At 37.0% G+C, this 20,302-nt stretch overlaps 1 protein-coding gene across 17 annotated transcripts in view; it reads right to left on the bottom strand.

Moving 5' to 3' along the window:
- The window catches only part of CNTN4 (contactin 4), a 994,033-nt gene that overhangs the window by 206,489 nt on the left and 767,242 nt on the right, over window positions 1–20,302 (bottom strand). For all 17 annotated transcript variants that reach the window (XM_078351515.1, XM_078351513.1, XM_078351514.1 and 14 more), the window contains one exon: window positions 6,254–6,451. In XM_078351515.1, the coding sequence (XP_078207641.1) occupies window positions 6,254–6,451 (198 nt within the window). The remainder of the gene's footprint in view (window positions 1–6,253; window positions 6,452–20,302) is intronic.

Here is a 20,302-nt window from a genome sequence, read left to right as displayed (position 1 = left end):
CAATGGGGAAGGGATTCCCTGTTTAATAAATGGTGTTGGGAAAACTGGCTAGCCATGTGCAGAAAGCAGAAACTGGACCCCTTCCTGACACTGTACACTAAAATTAAATCCAGATGGATTAAATACTTAAACATTTTAATTTTATATGGAAGTATAACAAACATTTAGAAAAGTTAACTTTAGGCTGGGCACCCTGGCTCACGCCTGTAATCCCAACATTTTGGGAGGCCAAGGTGGGCGGATCATGAGATCAGGAAATTGAGAGCATCCTGGCTAACACGGTGAAATCCCGTTTCTACTAAAAATACAAAAAATTAGCCGGGCATGGTGGCAGGCACCTGTAGTCCCAGCTACTCCGGAGGCTGAGGCAGGAGAATCGCTTGAAGCTGGGAGGCATATGTTGCAGTGACTTAAGATCCTGTAACTGCACTCCTGCCTGGCGACAGAATGAGACTCTGTCTCAAAAAAAAAAAAAGTTAACTTTGCATTTTAACCTCCAAAGACAACATATATAGTTTATATACATACCTATACCCAACATGTACAGGCTTAACAATGTATGCAAATATGGAAATGGAAGAGAGAGAGAACAGAGAAAGAGAATTTGAATTCTAAGATAGGCTAATCTTATTGTTACTTGTTTTGTAGCATCTCTTGTATGTAGAGTTCCAGTTAGGATTAATATTAAAAATTATTTAAAATCACTCTGTAACACATGGACCTATCAGACAGACACAGGCTATAAATTGCTTAACATTCATCTTCTTTGTTCTAATAAGCGAATTTTTTTTTAAACCTTCCAAACCCATCTCCAACCAGTCTCCAGGAAAACAAAAAAACAAAAAGACAAAGGCTAAACAGTGATTTTTCATGCTGAATTATGTACCTGTGTATGTTATGTAATGTGCATAAACTGTGTAAAAGACATTATCTCATTTTCTCAAGACTGTGCTAATCTCTGCTAATTCTTTTCATCTTAAGCTATTTTAGAGAAAGTCATGTAAGTGGCTAAAGACCAAAGAAAGAGCCAATATAATTATCACTGAAGACTACTATTTCTCTAGTAGCTGTGCTGTATGAGTGGTCTGTTACTTTTTTAATGGAAATTTAGGGATAACTCTTTGAGATCTGTGTAGGAAGCACTTAACACAGAAGACTCACCACTATTAATAACCAACAGCTGGGCTAATAAGGATCAATGGACTGCTTCAGTACCATAGTAATAATAACCATGATGTACACTTCCCAATTCGAACTTTTCCTCTCATGGTTCAGAAGCAATAGGTGTACTTTCCCACTTTAGTTATCTTCTCAAAGCAGATTTTAAAATATCTGGATAAATATGATAAAAATTTTTCTTACATTTGTGTAACATCTCATATTTTATATGTTCTTGAGGTGAATACTGCAAAATAACATTGTTATTTAAAGTAATTCTCACTACAAAATTTTCAAAAATCAGAAAGCAAAAGAAACGAAAAAAGTGTGTAAATCTAGAGCCCAAACAGCCTTTTCTGAACCTCAGTCAAATTGTATAATGACCAGGTACCAAGAATCTGTCCTCATGCCATTTTTCTTATCTGAATTCTCTGGTCTTCAGTTCCTTGTTTCTAAAAGAAAAAAAAAAATAAAGATACAAAATTGGATGATCTCTAAGTGCCTACTAGGTCCAATAATGTGTGTATAACCCCTTTATGAATAATGTTCTAAAAATGTGAAAAATCTATATTTTAGAAAAGTGAGAAAAGTAATAGCAAGCAAAAAGAAAAAAAGAAATCAAAATTTATCACTAAAAGTTGAACACTTTAGAGTTTAACACTGTTAGTTACTTTGGAGAGTATTATTCTGCTTTTCTCTGTCATTATTCACTGTTTTAAAAAGGAAGAACACTATCTATACACTATCATAATCTGTTTTTTAAAAATATAATTTGTTGAACATATTTTAGGTAAGACAGTTATTGATGTTATACTTCTGTTTTGTCACTGTTCAAAGTATTTTGATTATGACACACAAAATAACTATCTGAGATAGATGATGTTATTCTTATCTTACTGATGAGAAAACCAAGTACCATCATGTTATACTGACACATCCAAAGCCACACAGCTAATAAATGGTGGGGTTGAACTCTGCCTGGACTGCTTGGCTCCAGGGTCCTCATGTCTGTCTCCTTATCTCCTGGCCCCACATTGGAGCCATCATCTGAGATGTAGGAAGGAGTGAGCCATGTGAAGAGCTGGGGAAAAGGGAACAGGGAGCCCCAAGTGTTTGCAAAACTCTAGCGTGCTGGGGTGAGTAGAAAATGGTCAGTGAACAGACATGGGACTCATCACACCTCGTTGTATCAGGAGCTGAGCCAAGGTTCACTGTTCACTTTTTATGACTCACTGTGACCTCTCAGGCTACAAATAAAGAATCACAGTCCAGACTGCTTAGCTGAAATCCCCCCAAAAAACCCAATCTGAATATTGGGAAATACAGTTCTAGCTACATGTGCTCTTAAAAAGGTAAATGACAAGTCTAACAATTAGGTCAGTTCGGGCTTCAAACTCCTTTGCCTTGTTTTTTTCCCTTTTCTGAGGCAGAGGGAGGGTGTGAAATTTTGAGTGTGCTTCAATGATCAAAATGATTGTACAAATTCTATACTCACCTTGCACTTATCAGTCTAATATACAGTAACCAAATCCCAGATCTTGAGGAGAGAGAATTTCATTGATTTTACTCTCACAGAAGATTTTAAAAAGGTTGTCCTCTTTATTTTGCAATTTCTTCTTGATTTATAGTTTCCCTTTTCTCTCACCTTCAGAAAAGAGCTAATTAAATAACCTATTTTGTGCTTAGTAAGACAGTTTGAGTGTTCATTTAATATACTCCAGTGTAAATGGAAAATACATGAATTTTCATCATGTGATGCTTATGGAAATTAAGAATAAGTGGGCATTAATGGCTGAAGAATGAGATCCTTAGTCTGCTAACTTTGTGATTAAATATTTTAATACAAAATATTTGTCATCTCTATGAAGATATATTAGATGAATCAAGGTAAATCTAAAAGCCAGGGGAAAGGTAGAGTTGTTGCCAATTTGAAGTGTACATGATGATTCTGTAGTGCTTGTGTTCCTGAATGTTCATTTCTTGTTTTTTGAAGAAGCAGTTCTGTGTGGCGTCTGTCCCTAGCTATATGATAGTATATCAAAGTCAATATGTAATTACATCTATGGCTTGACAGACCAAAACAGATAATACCACAGAACAGATATTCTGGAATAAGTGAACTTTGGGAAGAAGCCACAGGGGCTGTATTTTTAAGTGATTTCTTACAAAATGCCACTGGAGCATATCTTTTGAAAGTTTCTTCATCTGTCATTCTGGAGAGATAGAACTGATAGCTTTTGACAGAGCTAGTACCTAGTCTACTTTTCTCTTTAAGCTGATAAGAGTTTTCAGTTTTATTTAATATAATGCAGCTTAATCCAACATATTAATTTAACATTTGCCATGTGGCAAGCACTCTGCTGGAATGCAGTACATAGTCAGATGAAAACAATGATCTTTCCTTGATCATAATGTGAGTGGGGTGGGGAAAGCAAGCTGACAAATATGAAAATACCAGATGATTGTTATGATAGAAAGATGGCTAAGAAAGCACAAAACAAATAATTCTTCCTGTTGCCAAGGGAGAAGTTATGTATTTGGTTTTACAAATAATTGTTTAAAATAGTATTTTTGATTTTTCCCTTGCAAACCTGTACAGTAAAACCATTTCCCATCTAATCGGTTGGTATGCCAAAAACCTATGTGTCATCCTTGATTTCCTCTTCCATTATTTCCCACATTTAAGGAATGAGCATGTTCTGGCAGCTTTACAGGCAAATTATATCCTGAATCAATTTCTCTCCTTTTCTGCTGTTACACCCTAGTTTAACCCATCATCATTCCCAACTGAATAACTGTAGTAGTATTCTGATTGGACTTCCAGTTTCACTCTTGTTTTCTGAAAGTCCATTTTCCATATAGCAGCTAAGCAGTCTTCTTAAAAACATAAATCACTCTTGCATATAATTCTCTAACAGCTTCTCACTGCACTCAAAGTAAAATCTGGTAATTTCTCTATGGCCTCCATGTCCTGGCCCCAGACTCTCTTTTAACCTTAATTCTATCCACCCTCCACCCTGCTAACTATGCTCCAACGATGCTCACATTCTTTGTATTCCCTGAACATGCTGAGTGCTTTTTTTCAGGTCTCAGGGCCTTTGCATGTGATGTTAACTCAGCCTGGAAAGCTCCATTCCCTGATCTTAAGAGGGCTAACTTCTTGCTATTCAGGTCTCAGCTCACATGTTCCCTCCTTAGAAAGGCTTTCCATAGCTATCTTAAGCAGATATCCCCGCCACAAGCTGCTATTTTATCCCACTGGTTTATTGCTATCTAAAATAACAGAATATTTTTATTTATGTTTCTTTGTGTCTGCATCCCAAAGAAGAATGCAAGTGCCTCCTGTTCACCAGCACTCAGCATAGTGACTGTCACACAGCAAGTTCTAAATAAATGTATGTTAAATGAATGAATAAATGAATGGTTAAAATCTCAATTATTTGCTACAAAATTTCACAGTATGGTCTATGTAGTGAGGATGCTCAGAACCTCTCTTCAGAGTTGCTTAGTTTGTAAATATTCTTCTGGAAAGTTCAGGTTCAGAGCCTCACTTGGACACAAAGTCCACTGACAAAACAGGGAAAGAGTAAGGAACTTGAGGGATAGAAATCGGCGTTCCAGTTTTGCATTTGTCAAGTTTTTATTGTATAAATTCAGGTAAGAGGTGTTAGAGTATAATGCAAGGAAACATTGTGAGAGTTTAAGATATCAGGCTCTGAAGTCAGTAAGAGATGGGTGCTGCGTGAAAAGTCTTGGAACCATTAATTTTTAACAAATGTGGCTGAGCCCAGTTTCCCCATCTGCAAAAGAGAATGTTTATAATATAGTTGATTGAGATTTAAATGACATAATTCACATACAGTTCTGTGCACAGTGAGTAGGCACATATTAAGTGTCAAACAGATGTTTGCTATTAATGTTTTCGGATGATAGTATCCTCACTTGTGTGACGGGTCTAGTCATTCCTGTTCGTAATGGAAGATCTGAATGTATATTAGACAGAAAAGAGAATTAAAAAGAATAGAAACCTGAATATGTCCATTATGACTGCTTAAATCATTCTATCAGCCCTTGTTGAAGGGCTTAGTTATGTCTTTGTTTTAATTTATTCAACAAATATTTATTGAGAATCTTTGATGTACCAGATGCTAAACTGGTACAGCAGAGGTGGCTGTGAATAAGGTGCTAAATGTGCTTTTAAAAAGGCAAACTGCTAGTAAGACAGACAGTGAAGCACACAGGCAATTGTGAAGCAGAATTTTGAGATCTTGTGGGGTATGGTCATTGACTTGATACAGAAGGTACCTGAATCAGCATGGTTGGGTGGCAGGGTGGGCAAGCAGAGATGGCTTCCTGGAAAGAGTGATATCTTTGAAAAAACTGGAAGAAACAGCAACAGTTTCCAAGTGAGAGGCTGAGAGGATGGGATTAAGGAAAGGAGGAGCATTTCAAGAGGGAACAGCATATATAAAAACTGATGGTGGGAAAGGGTATGGTACTCCTAGAGTTTGACTGTCTTTACAAAGTATATGGTGATATTTACTACACATTGTTAAGTCATTTAGGTAATTAAGAGTATATAAATTTCATATATTTTCTTGAAATATTCTGATAGTGTGGGGAATTAAAACTGTCTCAAATAAGCCTTGTTATGTCTATATTTCACTGTGGTGGGAACTATGCCTTCAGTATTGTAAATCCAGAGGTTATTTGGATAATTGAACACAGAATACTAAATTACATAAAATTGATTAATGAGCTAATTGTTCAACCTTTCATTTCTTTCTGACTGTGTATAGAGTTTAAGTGACAGAGAAACAAGAAATATCTTCCTTTGTTATTTATATTCACCTAAATCCTCATTCTATTCCTGTTGAGATTAGCAATTAGATTTCTAATTAGTTTTCCAAAATGAATTCATGGATTTATTTCTTACACAAGTAGAGAAAATATGGGTACCAAATATAGACAGCATTAAACCTTCTTCTGTTTAATTTAGATAATAAAGCTTTGTGTGCCAATAACATAACAACTTTCCACGTTCAAACTGTGATTGCAAAAAAACAGAATTAATAAAATTACTTAGAAAACTCACCATCATTTCTCAGTATTAGTGGTGTAGGTGGTCCCAGGACCTTGTGGTTTGTCACAGTATTGGTAACCACACAGGTATAATTCCCAACATCTGATTTTTCTACTTTGGCAATATACAGATTCCCAGTCTCTTGAGACACAAAGCGGCGATTATCCTGATAGGAAGGGTATTCATTGAAGATCCAGGCATAACTCAGCTCTGAAAGTAAAAAGAATCTTCATTACAAATACGTCTTTTGGCACTGGAACTCTACTGTTTTCATGAAAGAAATGATCAGGTTAAAAAATGTATATACTCTTTTCCAGCCTGCTAAAATGGCTCTTTTTCAGCCTGCTAAATATAGATAGGAAGTAATCACAGTCCCCCATGGTATTTTACCAGCCTTTCTACTATCAGTCAATAAGGTTTTATTTCCAGCGAACTAGAAGACACACTGATAGTTGATTAAGTGATGTCCAATCTCTTTAAGTCAAGGGCTAAGCATTTACAGTTTGCTACCATGTGTCAGGCCCTATGCAACATGTATTGAGTAATGCTCAAATTACAGACTCAAATTAAAGTATCTATAATCTTGATACAGTAATGCTGGAAGCCACCCTGGAAACTACTTGGATCATTTCTTTCATTTTATAGATAGTATTCATTATATTACATCATAATGCCAAATACCTGCATAGCAGTTTATGATTCCTAATACAGTTGATAGTTTTCTTTCCATTAACTGAGAAACTGGCACAGAGGAACAGAGTATCTTATCCAAACTCTTAGCCCTGATTAGCGACAGAATAATTTCTGAGTCTCAATGCAGTCTTCTCCCAATGCCTGCTACTATCCACTCAAATTCTTTCTTTCCACTTGTGAGGTTGAACACTTTTCCATCATTTTAGTAAGACAGCAGTTCAACACATGGCAAATACTCGTTAAGTACATACTGACTGACTAGTTGACTGATTCCACAAATATACACCTGTATTTAAAAAAAAATTATTGTTGAACAATGAGAGCACATGGACACAGGGAGGGAAGCATCACACACTGAGGTCTGTTGAGGGTGAATAGGAGAGGGACAGTGGGGGGTAGGGAGTTGAGGAGGGATAATATGGGGAGAAATTCCAGATATAGGTGACAGGGTGGAGTCAGTAAACCATATTGCCATTTAAGTACATATGCAACCATCCTGCATATTCTGCACATGTACCCCAGAACCTAAAGTGCAATAAAATATTTTTTTAAAATAGAAAAAATTATTATGTCCATGAGGGAATGGATATGAAGTGGTGATAAAAGAGCAGTATTTTTATGACATTTTCTCCATAATGTCAGTGGGATGAATTTAATAGGCAGTTGTATCTGAAAATGTTCCTTTGAAAGTTCTAATTTTTATCAGATTTAGGTAAATGTTTCATGAAGGACCATATGAGCCCATGCTTCCATTTCAGAGAAGACCGCTAAATGACAGTGAGTTTAAATGATTTGCTGCAGTGAACTACTGTGCTCCGAGGAAATCAAACTGCTTCAGCTCCAGGCATTCCATGACTCTTCTCTTTAAAGTGTAATTTCCAGATTTGTCCAAGCTGGAGAAGTGATATACTAGCTACTGGCACTGATTAGCCAACATGTCCCACTTTATCTTTAAAAATTACTTTCTTGAAGGGAGGGTGAGGGAACAACTAAATGCAATGGGGCCTCTGGTTTCAGAATTACTTGGCTGAGTTCTTATATGTCACTTTTTCATATGATCCCAAGTTAAAGTCTAAATGCATCAAGTGTCCTTGGAAAATAGCAGAAAGGTCACTTCAGTTTTGTAGAGAGAACACTAATTACTGTAAAAGGCATTTTTTGTACTTTAATCCTTCAAATGTGTCCCAATTGTACTTGACCTCAACAACTGAATGTGCAACAGGAAACATATTCTGCCTTAATAATCCGTTTACACACAAAGGAGGGGTCATGAAGATTGCTTTCCCTTTATCATTGGATTATAACATTTCCACATGCATTATTTTAGAAAGACATAATTATGTTTATATGAGAATGGCTAATCATTTTATTTACGCCATGTGCATGTAATTATAAGTAACCCCATGCTGATGTCAAGAGGATACTCTGTGTAAATAAATAAGTGCTTCCCAGAAAGCTAGTTACTTCCTCAAGAAACTAAAATCTGGGGGAGGAAGAGCCCCTATAATACATTGTGAAGTACTATCCCATATGGCAGGCTTTTAACAAACAGCATAGCAATGTATTCCTTACATATTCAGTAGGTGAGTTTAAAGCAAACCTAGTAATCTCGCAGCACCTCAACTTTCTCCTATGCAAAATGAGAAGACTGCCTAACCCCTAATTAGTTATAAGAGAGTTTTAAGCATAAATTAGCATCTCCAAAGTCACATGATGGAAGTTAGAATGTAATTTACCAGCACAATATTAATCAACCCACAATTCTCCAGGGAGAGTTGGAATCAAGTACAGAAAATTATTGTTTTTTTCCCTGCAATATATTTCAGAACTCTTGGTAATGGCTTCTCTGAATTCTGCGGGAGACTCATTTACAACTAGAAAGTTGATATTGGGAAAATGGCATCTGCTTCATTATTTTTCTAATTGGAGAGGAACAACAACAGAGTAAGACTAAAGTTCAAACCTGTGTTACATAAGGGAAACCATTTAAACTTCATTTTCAGCTTCCTGGTCCATAAAATGAGGACAATTTTACATGTGAGGCAGGTATGTGGTGAGGATCTGATTATGTGAAACTACTCTGAATTCTCTAAAGGGCTGTACAGATATTAGTTATTACTGGTGTTGCATTTCACCAGGTTAATCATAAAAGTAAAACTTAAAAAAAATTCAATTTAACATGCCATTTGATCTAATTAAAGATAGGTTGATTCATTTGGTTTCACTGCTTTTGTGACTTAAGTAACTTAGTGGGAGAGGCGAACAACCAGAAGTGTCTCCTGCAGCATTTCCTCAACAGTGGTCTTTGATGATTAATTCTTTGTTTTCTATTCCTACCTCCCTAAAACTCAAAGGGTTGCATGATGAAATTACTTTAAGAAGTACTGATTAAACAAAGTAAAACAGATTTTTAACTTTTTTTCTTCTAGGACTGGCAAGAGATTTTATCATGCCAGTGTCCTTCACATTCCTTAGTGTTTAAGCATCCAGACTTATTCACTCATGGAATTACCACCACCACAACCACCTAACTCCCATAGCTCAAGAAACCTAGTTTGGGAAACTCTGTATCAATTCAATTAGTTCAATTCAAAAAACAGTAAGTAGAATATAAGGATTATTAACTATTACTTGAGTTTCTGCAAAATCATTAACATTAAATAGAACAACGGAAAACAACAACAAAATGTTGAACTAAAGTTGTAATGTTTCCCAAATTGTAATAACAATATAACATTGTAACCATTTTTTATGCTGGAAAAAAAAAAAGACAAACCATAGTTGCCAAGAAGCACCTCAAACAGAAGATGCAAAGGAACCTAAGTAACATGGTTCAACATCTGACGTTTGTAAATACTGTGGAGTCCTGAAGTGGAAAGGTCCACAGAAAAGTCTTGGCTGGTGTACTAGTGAGAACGTGTTGAGCTAAGCACTAAGCTCCTAAAACAGGGGAAATCTCTCACCAAGATATTAACTTAGTTTTTTCACAAGCAAATATCACCACCTGGAATATTGTATTTTTATTTGTTTATGTCTACAGGGCAATCAGGAAGGAGCAGGAGGAATATAATGTAATAAGAATGTAGACATCAAAGCAGGCAAAAGGTGTAGTAAAACTAAAACATGCCCAATAGATCACTTGTCCTATTTCTTCATTTTAAAGATAAGAAAATTCTGAGGTCCAGAAAGGGTAAGGTTGGAGCACCAAAAAAGGGTGAGGCAGACTGTAACATACTCATTCTAGCTAAACTCTCATTACAGTGTCCAATCTAGGAAAAAGTAAGAGCTCCTGACATTTGAAACCAAGATATGGTATTGTTATATCACTCAACAGACAATTGAGATTTCCCTTAAGAACCAAAATCTATTTTTATCAGAGCAAAACATGAATCCATTGGGTTACATGAAGCACTATCAACATTCTGAAAAATAAAGCCAAGTAAATAAAACAAAATAAACTTTTATGTGCTGCAACTCGCAAAAGTGTATCCCACTCAGTTTGATTTCCTTAGAGACTTTGATGCAATATTTATACTTACTCAAACTTGACAGATTTCTTTTGATAAGTTTTCACACACTAATTGCTCTGGAAGTGACAGACAGTTTCTGTCCCATTGGCAATTTGTAGCAACCGAGTAAACAGATACTTGGAATGCAATATATTAAATAGATTGTGAAACTTCTGGTGCTCAATTGAAAAATACTGAGACTAGCTGTATTGCAATACTCATTAAAGAAGAAAGATCTAGCAATGTTTTTCCTTTTGGTTTGCAGCATCCAAATCTATTGGAAATTAACTCTGAAACTTTCTTAATTGGTTTCTTCTTCTGTATCTCTAAGCCAACAACAAATGATGTATGGCTGTTATTTTTTAAAAAAAGACACCAGTCAAACAATTTTCAAATCCAGGTACTCATTGAACAAATTACTCAAATGATCAATCAGAATTCTCTGGATGGTTGCTCTTTAATTGTTCTTGACATCAATTTATTTCTAGAGCTATATTATGCTTCATTACATTCTGAGTCATATCCCAGTAGTGGCAAAGATGTCAGTTTTCAAAGATGCCTTTTTTAACCTCAAAGTTTTAAACCTGAAAGGGCTCTTAGTCTAACTTCTTCAATTTCATATATCAGAAAACTGAAGTCTAGAGAAACTGTATGAGTGGCTCATGATCACACAGTTGACAAGTGGCAGGGATGGGACTCTGGGGTAGCCTCAGTATTCAGAAGAGCTGGTTCTGTTAGGAAGCCATATGTTCCTCTAAAAATGTATTTTGGAGCCAGAAGAAATCAGTTTTCCTTATCTATAAATTGAGGGAGTGGGATTAAGTGATGTCTCAGTCTCTTTCATAAGTCCACACATTCTATATGTATATCATCAAATCCAACATACTCATTTGACAAATAAGAAAAGCAAGATCCAAGGAAACCCAGTAATTTGCTAGGAATCACATGGGTAGTCATTGACAAGGTCAGGAACTAGAACACACACGTGTGCACACACATGCACTTTTACTTGATTTAAGCTGTGTTGTGTTTTGTAGAAAGAAGATATTAACAGTTAACAGTCAGGAGACATAAATAAGTCTTTGCATTTAATAAATTTTGGCTTTAATAAATTATTTTAACAGCATGATAGAGTCTCGTTATCTTTAGATAGTTTTGTCAATATGTATCCTGTTTTTAACACAGTGTTTGTGAGGTCGAATTTAAATAGATATATAACTATAAGAAAGTAGATGAGAAAAGTGTATTTTAACTGATTTCTACAAATGAAATGGGTAAAACGAATGTATTCATTGGTTCATTTGTTGGTCAAATGTTTAGCAAGCATCAGTTGTTTGCGAAAGCACTGAGTTCAGTGCTGGGATGGAGAGCTGTGCTGGCACGTGCTGGAGAGCTGTGCTGGCATGTGCTGGAGAGCAGTTACGAAGACAGGGGTCAGAAACAGTCAGCAGTGTGCTGAGCAAAGGGAAAAATGGCATAAGTCTACAGAAAAGTCTCTGAAATTGGTGTCAAGAGACATGAATTGAGTCTCAGCATTGGTACTTAATCAGCTGGAAAGTAATTTCTATTCCTCAGTTTTCTCATCTGAAAAAAAGAATAGCTTCCCTGCCTAAACCAAGAGTTTCACTGATCACTAAGCATATTAATGTAAATCTTAGAGTTTCTTTTGGCATATTCTTCAACAAAAGTTATGTTCTTGTAAATGGATTGGTACATTGTCTTTCTCTGACCTTTGTGAAAGGAAAATGTTATAAATTGTGAGCAACCTAAAAAACTCCCAAAGAAAGTAAGAATTATACTTACTAAAACTGCAAGAACTAAATAGCACTGACGATTGTGCACAATAAACAGGTAGCAGGAGAAGGAAAGAGTGTTTGGTTTCAGAAGAACCCAAAACCACTCATGTCATATGAAAGATCTGTGAGCCTATGGATGACATTTCTAATTATACTAAGGCACAAAATGATAAATATAAAGTCACATGTGAGCTGTCATCCAGAGAATAATGCTTTAGGAAATAAGAGTTGAGGGGAAGTGTCTGAGAGGAGCTGAGATCTGAAGGGATGGAAATGGGAAAGATATTGTACCTCTATTAATTAGAAGACAGACTAATGAATATTTAAACCTATAATGATGGTAATGACCCTTGGCAGCTTAGGTTGCTGAAATCATGACTGTAGCTGTCAAGACCCTTATTATGAATACTCTGTGGTCCAGAGAACTTGGTTTAGACAGGTCCCAAGCAATGAGCAGGACCATTCAAGGTCCAGACACTGTTTTCATTTTTATTAGTGCTGAGTAAAGCAGGGATGACATATATCTGTCACTTGGACCACCAGTTGCCACTCCTACACCCATGGCTGACATTTATAATGGACTCTGCCAGACACAGACTGAGAATCATTCTCAATACAGTGTTTCAAGCAATTACCTCCAATCAATTTATGTTGGCACATAAAGTGAAAGCTTTTCACCATTTCACAGTACTAATTTTAGAGAAATGAAATGGTGCCCATATGAGGCAAGTTTTAGATAAGACCTAGTACTAAATCTAATCCAACCTTGTGCCAGGCATTTCTAAAAATAAGCCTTCCAGCTAAGGGACTACTTGCTTGGTTTGAGATATATTTAGTACATGCTATTTACTCAGATGTGGCAGTGGAAGTGTGGAAAAGGAGATGGCAAAAGGTGAATTTTCTGGTCATTTATAAAGCTCTTGAATATGTCTGAGTATGACTTACAACATCCCCCTCTTATGTGTAACTTCTTATTTTCTTGCCTCTATTTTTGGGGGTAAATTGGGCATTTTTCTAGGGTATAGATGTTCTTTAAGAACTTGTGGGTGGAAATTAAAGAATTTAACTTGAAAGTAATTTAACTCATCATTTAGACAATAAGCCAAATATGAGTATATGACAAAATAGGACATACAACTTACATGATTTTCAAAAGTAAATGGAAAGGCTTCGACAAAATCTTGTACTTGCAGTCAGTGGCTTCAGGATATAATTCTAGATTCCCTGTCTCTCCTCTGTTCTCAGAACTGAGAAAAGTTCTGAGAGAAAGTATCAGTGAGAAAGTTTGAGAAATATTGCCTAGATCTGGAGTCAGTAAACTTTGCATCCTCCAAGAGAAGAAGTCATTTCAAAGCAAACCAACAAACGAACAGGAAAGCATCCTTTTTGTTAGCATGTTCGGACCTGGGTGGAGGCTGAAGAGTTGTCATAGTGCACAAAACAGACTAAGACTCACAAGTGGATGTGTCTTTTATAGTTTCCCTATGTTATAAAATTGAAAATCCAAAGGCAATGAAGAGATATCTGCATGTTCATGTTTATTGTGGCACTACTCACAATAGCCAAGATGTGGAATCAACCTAAGTGTCCATCAGTGGATGAATGAATGAAGAAAATGTGATATATATACACAATGGAATGGTATCTAGCCATAAAAATAACAAAATCCTGTTATTTGCGACAACATGGATTAACCTGAGGACATTATGCTAAGTGAAGCATGCCAGGCACAGAAAGACAAACTGTGCATGATCTCACTTATATGTGGAATCAAAAAACATTGAACACATGGAGAATAGAATCATGATTACCAGAAGCGGGGGAGCAGGGAGGTCGGAGAAATGTTGGTCAAAGAATAAATAATTTCAGTCAGACAAGGAATAAGTTCAAGAGAGCTATTGTATAACATCGTAAGTAAGTATAGTTGGTAACAATGTATTCTATTCTTTAAAATTACTGAGGGTAAATTTTCAAAGTTCTTGCCATAGAAAAAATGGCATGTGAGGTAATGAATATGTTAATGAGCTTGATTTAGCCACTCCACAATGTATACGTATTTTGAAATGTTGTATACCATAAATATATACAATTTTATTTGTCAGTTAAAAAATAAATAATAAAAAACCTTAAAATCAAATAAACATCTTGATAGTGGGTCTTCCTTCTTTCCTTCCCTTCCTTCCTTCCTTCCTTCCTTCCCTCCCTCCCTCCTTCCTTCCTTCCTTCCTTCCTTCCTTCCTTCCTTCCTTCCTTCCTTCCTTCCTTCCTTCCCTTTTCTTTTCTCTCTCTTTCTTTCTTTTTTTTTTTGAGACAGGGCCTCACTCTGTTACTCAGGCTGGAGTACAGTGGGTTCAAGTGATTTTCCCACCTTGGCCTCTCAAGTAACTGGGACTACAGGCATGCACCACCATGCCTGGCTAATTTTTGTGTTTTTTGGTAGAGATGGGGTTGGCTAAGCTGGTCTCAAACTCCTGACCTCAAATGATCTGCCCAGTTTGGTTTTCCAAAGTACTGGGATTACAGGGGTGAGCCACTGCACTTGGCCTTGATAATATGTTTTTCTTGAAACAAACATAGTCCTCAAATATGAGTAATCAAAAGCAATCTGAGTGATACAACACAATGTCCACTCTAACAAGTGGTCCCCAAATTTGAGCAAGCTTCACACTCACTGAAAGGGCTTGTTATAACACAAAAGGCTGGGTGTCACTCTTGGAGTTTCTTATTCCGGAGGTGGAACAGGGAGGGACAAGAATTTTAAGTTTCTAGGTACTGCTGATGCTGTTGGCCTGAAAACCACACTTTGAAACACTGTTTACAAGATTTGAATACATTAGGCTCTCATTCCATCAGGCAAATGATTGCCAAAAGTGAATAGCAGCTTTCCACTGAGGAACAGGCACTCAGTCTCCAGTTTGCCATAGCCTCTACCCTTCCCTACTCCATATACCAGTTCCATATGACTCAGTAGGCAATTGAGGTTGTGGCCCCCGCTTTAGGATACAGACACAAAGACAATACATGGACTTGACCCTTACTTGCATACTTTTGTTGGTATGAGAATGGTACTAAAGAAAACAAATATAAGATAATCTGAGTATTTTGATGGAATAAAAGTAGCGTGCTAAAACCATACAGAACTGACATTAGACCTGTGAGCGATTGTGACAAAGAATGCCCCAGACCAGTCTGGGCAACATAGCAAGACCACATCTCTACAAAAATAAAAAATTAATTGGGCATGGTGGTTCACACCTGTAGTCTTAGCTACTCAGGAGGTTGGAGAGGCTGAGGTGGGAGGATCCCTTGAACCCAGGAGGTCAAGGCTGCAGTGAGCCACAATCGCGCCACTATACTCCAGCCTGGCCGACAGAAGGAGACTATGTCTCAATAAAACAAAACAAAACAAAACAAAATAAAAAACATGGCCCAGTTTGTTCAGTGGGGTCAAACCATCAAACCAGTAAAGCCATGGCAGAGAGATGCAGCTGCAATGGACTTGATGGGCAGATGGAAACACTGTTCATGGGGGATAAAGAATGCTTCTTTCAGCTATTTGTTAAAAATTTAGTATTTTAAGAAATCAAAGGTATCACCATATTTTACAAAGAGCTCAAACAAAGTTCATTTTAAATGTGCTAATCCCTTGAAGCATGGATACCCTTTGATAGCCAAGTACAAAATACTTCAGAAAATGTAGAAATCACATAAAAGCTAAAGAGATACCTATCAAAGTTCAATGCCCAGTTCCAGAAAGAATATGCCGTTTTTTCAAGTAGCAGGAGAATAGATCAAAATCAGATGATAAAACTCTTTCAGCTACACACTTATGCTCACAGGGTTGATCCCATGTTCTCTCTAGGAAGGAGTGAGGGTCCCATTGCTGGTGAGAGAATCAGCATCCAAATCCTGTGGATTTAAATTCCATAGACGTTTTTTGTTTCACCATCACCTGTCACTGGCCTAAAAACATCCTGCTATTTTGTCTACGTCAGGCTCAGTGCCACTCCAGGCCAACCCACACAACACTGCCAGATTAATCCTACCAAAGGGCAGCTTTGAGTCATGTCCCTTCTTCCCACACAAATACTCTGTGAGTCCCACTGCCTCCCAGATTAAGTAAAATGCATTCAGCTCACATTCAAATCCTTCCATAACAGGACCCCAAGTTACTTAGTTTTAGCTTTCTACTCTTTATTCTTTGTAAATGTATACTCTGGGGGAAGATCCCTCAAGCTAGGAGCTGCAAAACTTCAGGGAGGCTGAGGAGAGGCATCTTTGATTAACTGATTCCTACAATACATAGTATTCCTGCAGGGGTCACTTTCAGATGCAAAGAGAAGACACAGTGGGAGGGCTGTGCCCGTCCATCTGGGCTTTAAGCAGAGAGCTCTGTTTCTGAAATTTGCACTTCCCTACAAAATTGTATTTTAAGAAAGGTTTATACTGCTAAGAAGGGTTGCTTAAGGTAAAGTGGAAAAATAGTCACTGATCCCCTCGTGTGCTGGGTGCTTTTCAGGCCCTCTGACTAGGCTTATGCACTCTCTTCTCAGGACATGTTTCCCCTCTTTTACTTATCTCAGCCACTATCTTTTGCAAAGAGCCATTTTCTGAACAGGAAAATTACATGTGATCTCTCCTCAAGAACAAAATAAGTGTTTGTTTCTTTTCTGCCTCATAGCAACCAGCACATTATTTCACACATTGAAATTTGTTTGTTACTGTATTAGAATAGTTCAGTTGCTCATCTCCTCTCCATCTTCCAGGTTTGAATACTGCTTGTGGACGGGAATACATATGGCCAGAGAACATAACACTTTACTTTTGTGAAATCAAGTTAGTAAACATTAGTTGAACTGAAGTGAAATTCCAAATGCCAGAAGTTTCTTGGAGCAACAGTATTATTACTGAACTCCAGGCCCAAAGTACAATTCTTTCATCAGACCATTGATAGTAAATAAAATCCAGAGGAGGGAAAGAAACAAACAGACTGTACTATCAAAATACATGTTTTAAATCAGAATACCTGAGCCCCTTTCATTAAAAATCCTTTCCTTTCCATTTATTTCTGACTCTCTGATGCAGTTTTGCTGCATTTACTAAGTGGCAGAAAAAAATATGAATGATTGGCCAAGAATGAGAAGGACTCAGTAAAACCAGGAAGGAAAGGATGAAGTGGTGAAGTTAGTCCAGCTGACATGACTTACACTAATGACATGTTGATGAAAACTAGATTTACCAGATGACACCAGTATGGCCTGGCCACTGGTCAGATCACAGTTACTCAAAGGTGACAGGAACACCTGGACTGAATAAGGCACCTCCATGCACAAGGAAAGTTAAGCTAGATCCAGTGAGCCAGATATTTTCATTTACCTTAAGTAAGCCTCCATCTTATAAGTACATCAGCAGAAACACAACTTGCCTAATTCTTTACATTTTCTTTTTTTTTTTGGAGGGACTTGTTCTTGCTTTCAAAAAGACACTTGTCAATATTCAGTATCAAAATATTTTCAAAACACTTTTATATCCATTATCTCATTTGGTGCCTCTGACAATTTTTAGAAATAAGTAGAATAATGATTAGTTCCATTGGAGAGACAGGGAAAGTGAGATTCAGAAAATTACATAAACTATTCCAAGACTACAAAGAGTATCAGTGGAATTAGATTTGGGATCAAAACAGACATCTCTTGAGACCATGACAAAATTTTCTTTTCCTAGGCCAGAAACCACTGCAACTGAAACCTTCAGCTTAACTAAGCCAATGACGTGGCATTCTGGAGCTGATGATCCCGACTGATGTGCCAAGCCTATGGTTGAAGGGGACTGTGGCAGGGATCAGGACAATTTTTTTTTTTTTTTTTTGCTATAGTATCTAACCTCATAGCTACATTCAGGGGTATTGACAATGAATTGTATGTGTCACTCATTACATTAGCACTTAAAGATGTTTCCTAGGAAAAGACTGGACAAATCATAATGAATAGAAATTTCACTTTTTATTGCAGCATAATCAAAATCTGTCTTATTACTTTAAGCTAAGCACTTTCTGTGAAGAAAGAAAAAAAGAAGATTCAATAAGGGAACTAAAATGGATTCTCGGAATAATGAAAAAGTTTTGAATGGTAGAAAATGTCAATTAAACTCTATTTACTTTTTTAAGGCTTCAAGCAGTAATATGACTAACTGAGCAAGCTTTCACGTAATATAACCAACTCTTACACAAGTTAACAACACACAGCCTTTCACCAGATTATTAAACAATTCTACATACTCTTTAATTAAAGTTGTGATCTACAATTCAGACAATTAACATTTAAATCCTGAGCACAAATTAAACCTTCATCAAATGTGCTAAGAAAGTAACAATTTTTGGCCGGGCTTGGTGGCTGATGCTTGTAATGCCAGCACTATGAGAGGCCAAGGTGGGTGATCACCTGAGGTAGGAGTTCGCCACCAGCCTGGCCAACATGGAGAAATCCTATCTCTACTAAAAATACAAAAAATTTAGCCAGGCATGGTGGCTGGCATTTATAATCCCAGCTACTTGGGAAGCTGAGGCAGGAGAATTGCTTTAACTGGGGAGGTGGAGGTTGTAGTGAGCTGAGATCATCATTGCACTCCAGCCTGGGTGGCAGAGACTCTATCAAAAAAAAAAAAAAAAAAAAGGAAAGAAAGTAAGAAAGAAAAAGAAAATACCAGTTCTCTTTATGGCCCAAGATGCCTTTCCCCCACTTCCCTGAATCTTGCTAATGCTCCTGTGAAACCAGTAACAAAAGCATTTGGTCTGTTGGTCTATAATGAATGGAACGATCTTTCTCAAAATAAAGGTATTGTCTTCTTTTATCTGGACCTTTACAAACAAAAAAGACACTGATTGCAATGGCCCAGTTCTGCCTTGAGGTACAGTGGAGAGGACTAGATGAAAGATGAATCATCTATGAATTTGGCTTTATTACCAGGTTTGCCAGAAAGGCACTTTTCATCTTCTTAGCAATGCTTCATCAATTGGTTTTTGAGGCATGGCAGTAATCATTCCACCAAGGCTAGCAACTAGATGGGAGTGAGTCACAGGAAACCAATCATATCACTTAATCTCACAGGGCACAGTGATTGGTTCAGTGAGGATCACATGAGTTAAGTCAGCCAATCAGAGACTTTTAAAATCAAACACGAACAAAGGAGGTCTTTTTACCTCTGGTTTCACTACTCCAAAACAAAGAGTAAAAAGGGCCCATGTCCATGTCTAATGTACTTTTGATAAGCTGGTCTGGAGGAAGAAACTAGGACTCAGAGCTGACAGGCAGAGAAGCGAGTACACATGGTGGCTGAATTCCTCAAAAAAATCTACTCAGAAGAAAAATTCTAGCCCTTCAAGTAATATGCTTTTTTAAACAAAAAAATCAATAAATAAATTCATTTTATAAGAAACTCCCTAGTGGATACTGCTTTTTTTTTTCATCCCCTGCAATCAAAGGTATATGAGCCAATATAAATCCTTGTCATTTTTCTCCTTAGAGACTTACTTTACCTTCCTTCCCCCATTTAATAATGGCCTCTTCTTACCACTGTTCCTAAGTCCCCCTTGAAAAATACTTGAATGCTAATTTCCTATTCATCTGCTACCACTTAAAATAGTTCTTCGTAAAAACTGGCTCTTAGAAATGGTGGGTTCTTCCCCATGACTCCTGTAATTCTTTCAAGAGAATAACACAAACACTTGCAAGAAAAAAGTCAGCTTCAAGAAAAATTAAAGGAAAACAGTTGCCATCTGATTATCACAGCTCTTTATGGGACATAGGCAAGAATGTGCTTTGTTCTACCTTAAAATAAGTATCTTTACCTCAGATGTATTAAGTATTTTTTATAACTGGTCAAGTATCTACTCTAGAATTTGGGGTTAGACACACATGGTCTTGAAACCTAGGTTTACCACTACTTTGTGAGCATGGAAAGTTACTTACCATAACTAAGACTCACTTTTCTCATCCGAAACATGGAGATAATAATACTTAACACACTGTAGGATGTTTGGGGGAATCAGGTGCAGTACTGTAGGC

The sequence above is a fragment of the Callithrix jacchus genome, chromosome 15 (genome assembly GCF_049354715.1).
Source record: "Callithrix jacchus isolate 240 chromosome 15, calJac240_pri, whole genome shotgun sequence".
NCBI classification, from domain to species: domain Eukaryota; kingdom Metazoa; phylum Chordata; class Mammalia; order Primates; family Cebidae; genus Callithrix; species Callithrix jacchus.
Note: the sequence above shows the minus strand (reverse complement) of the source record. Positions and strands in the feature narration are given on the sequence as shown.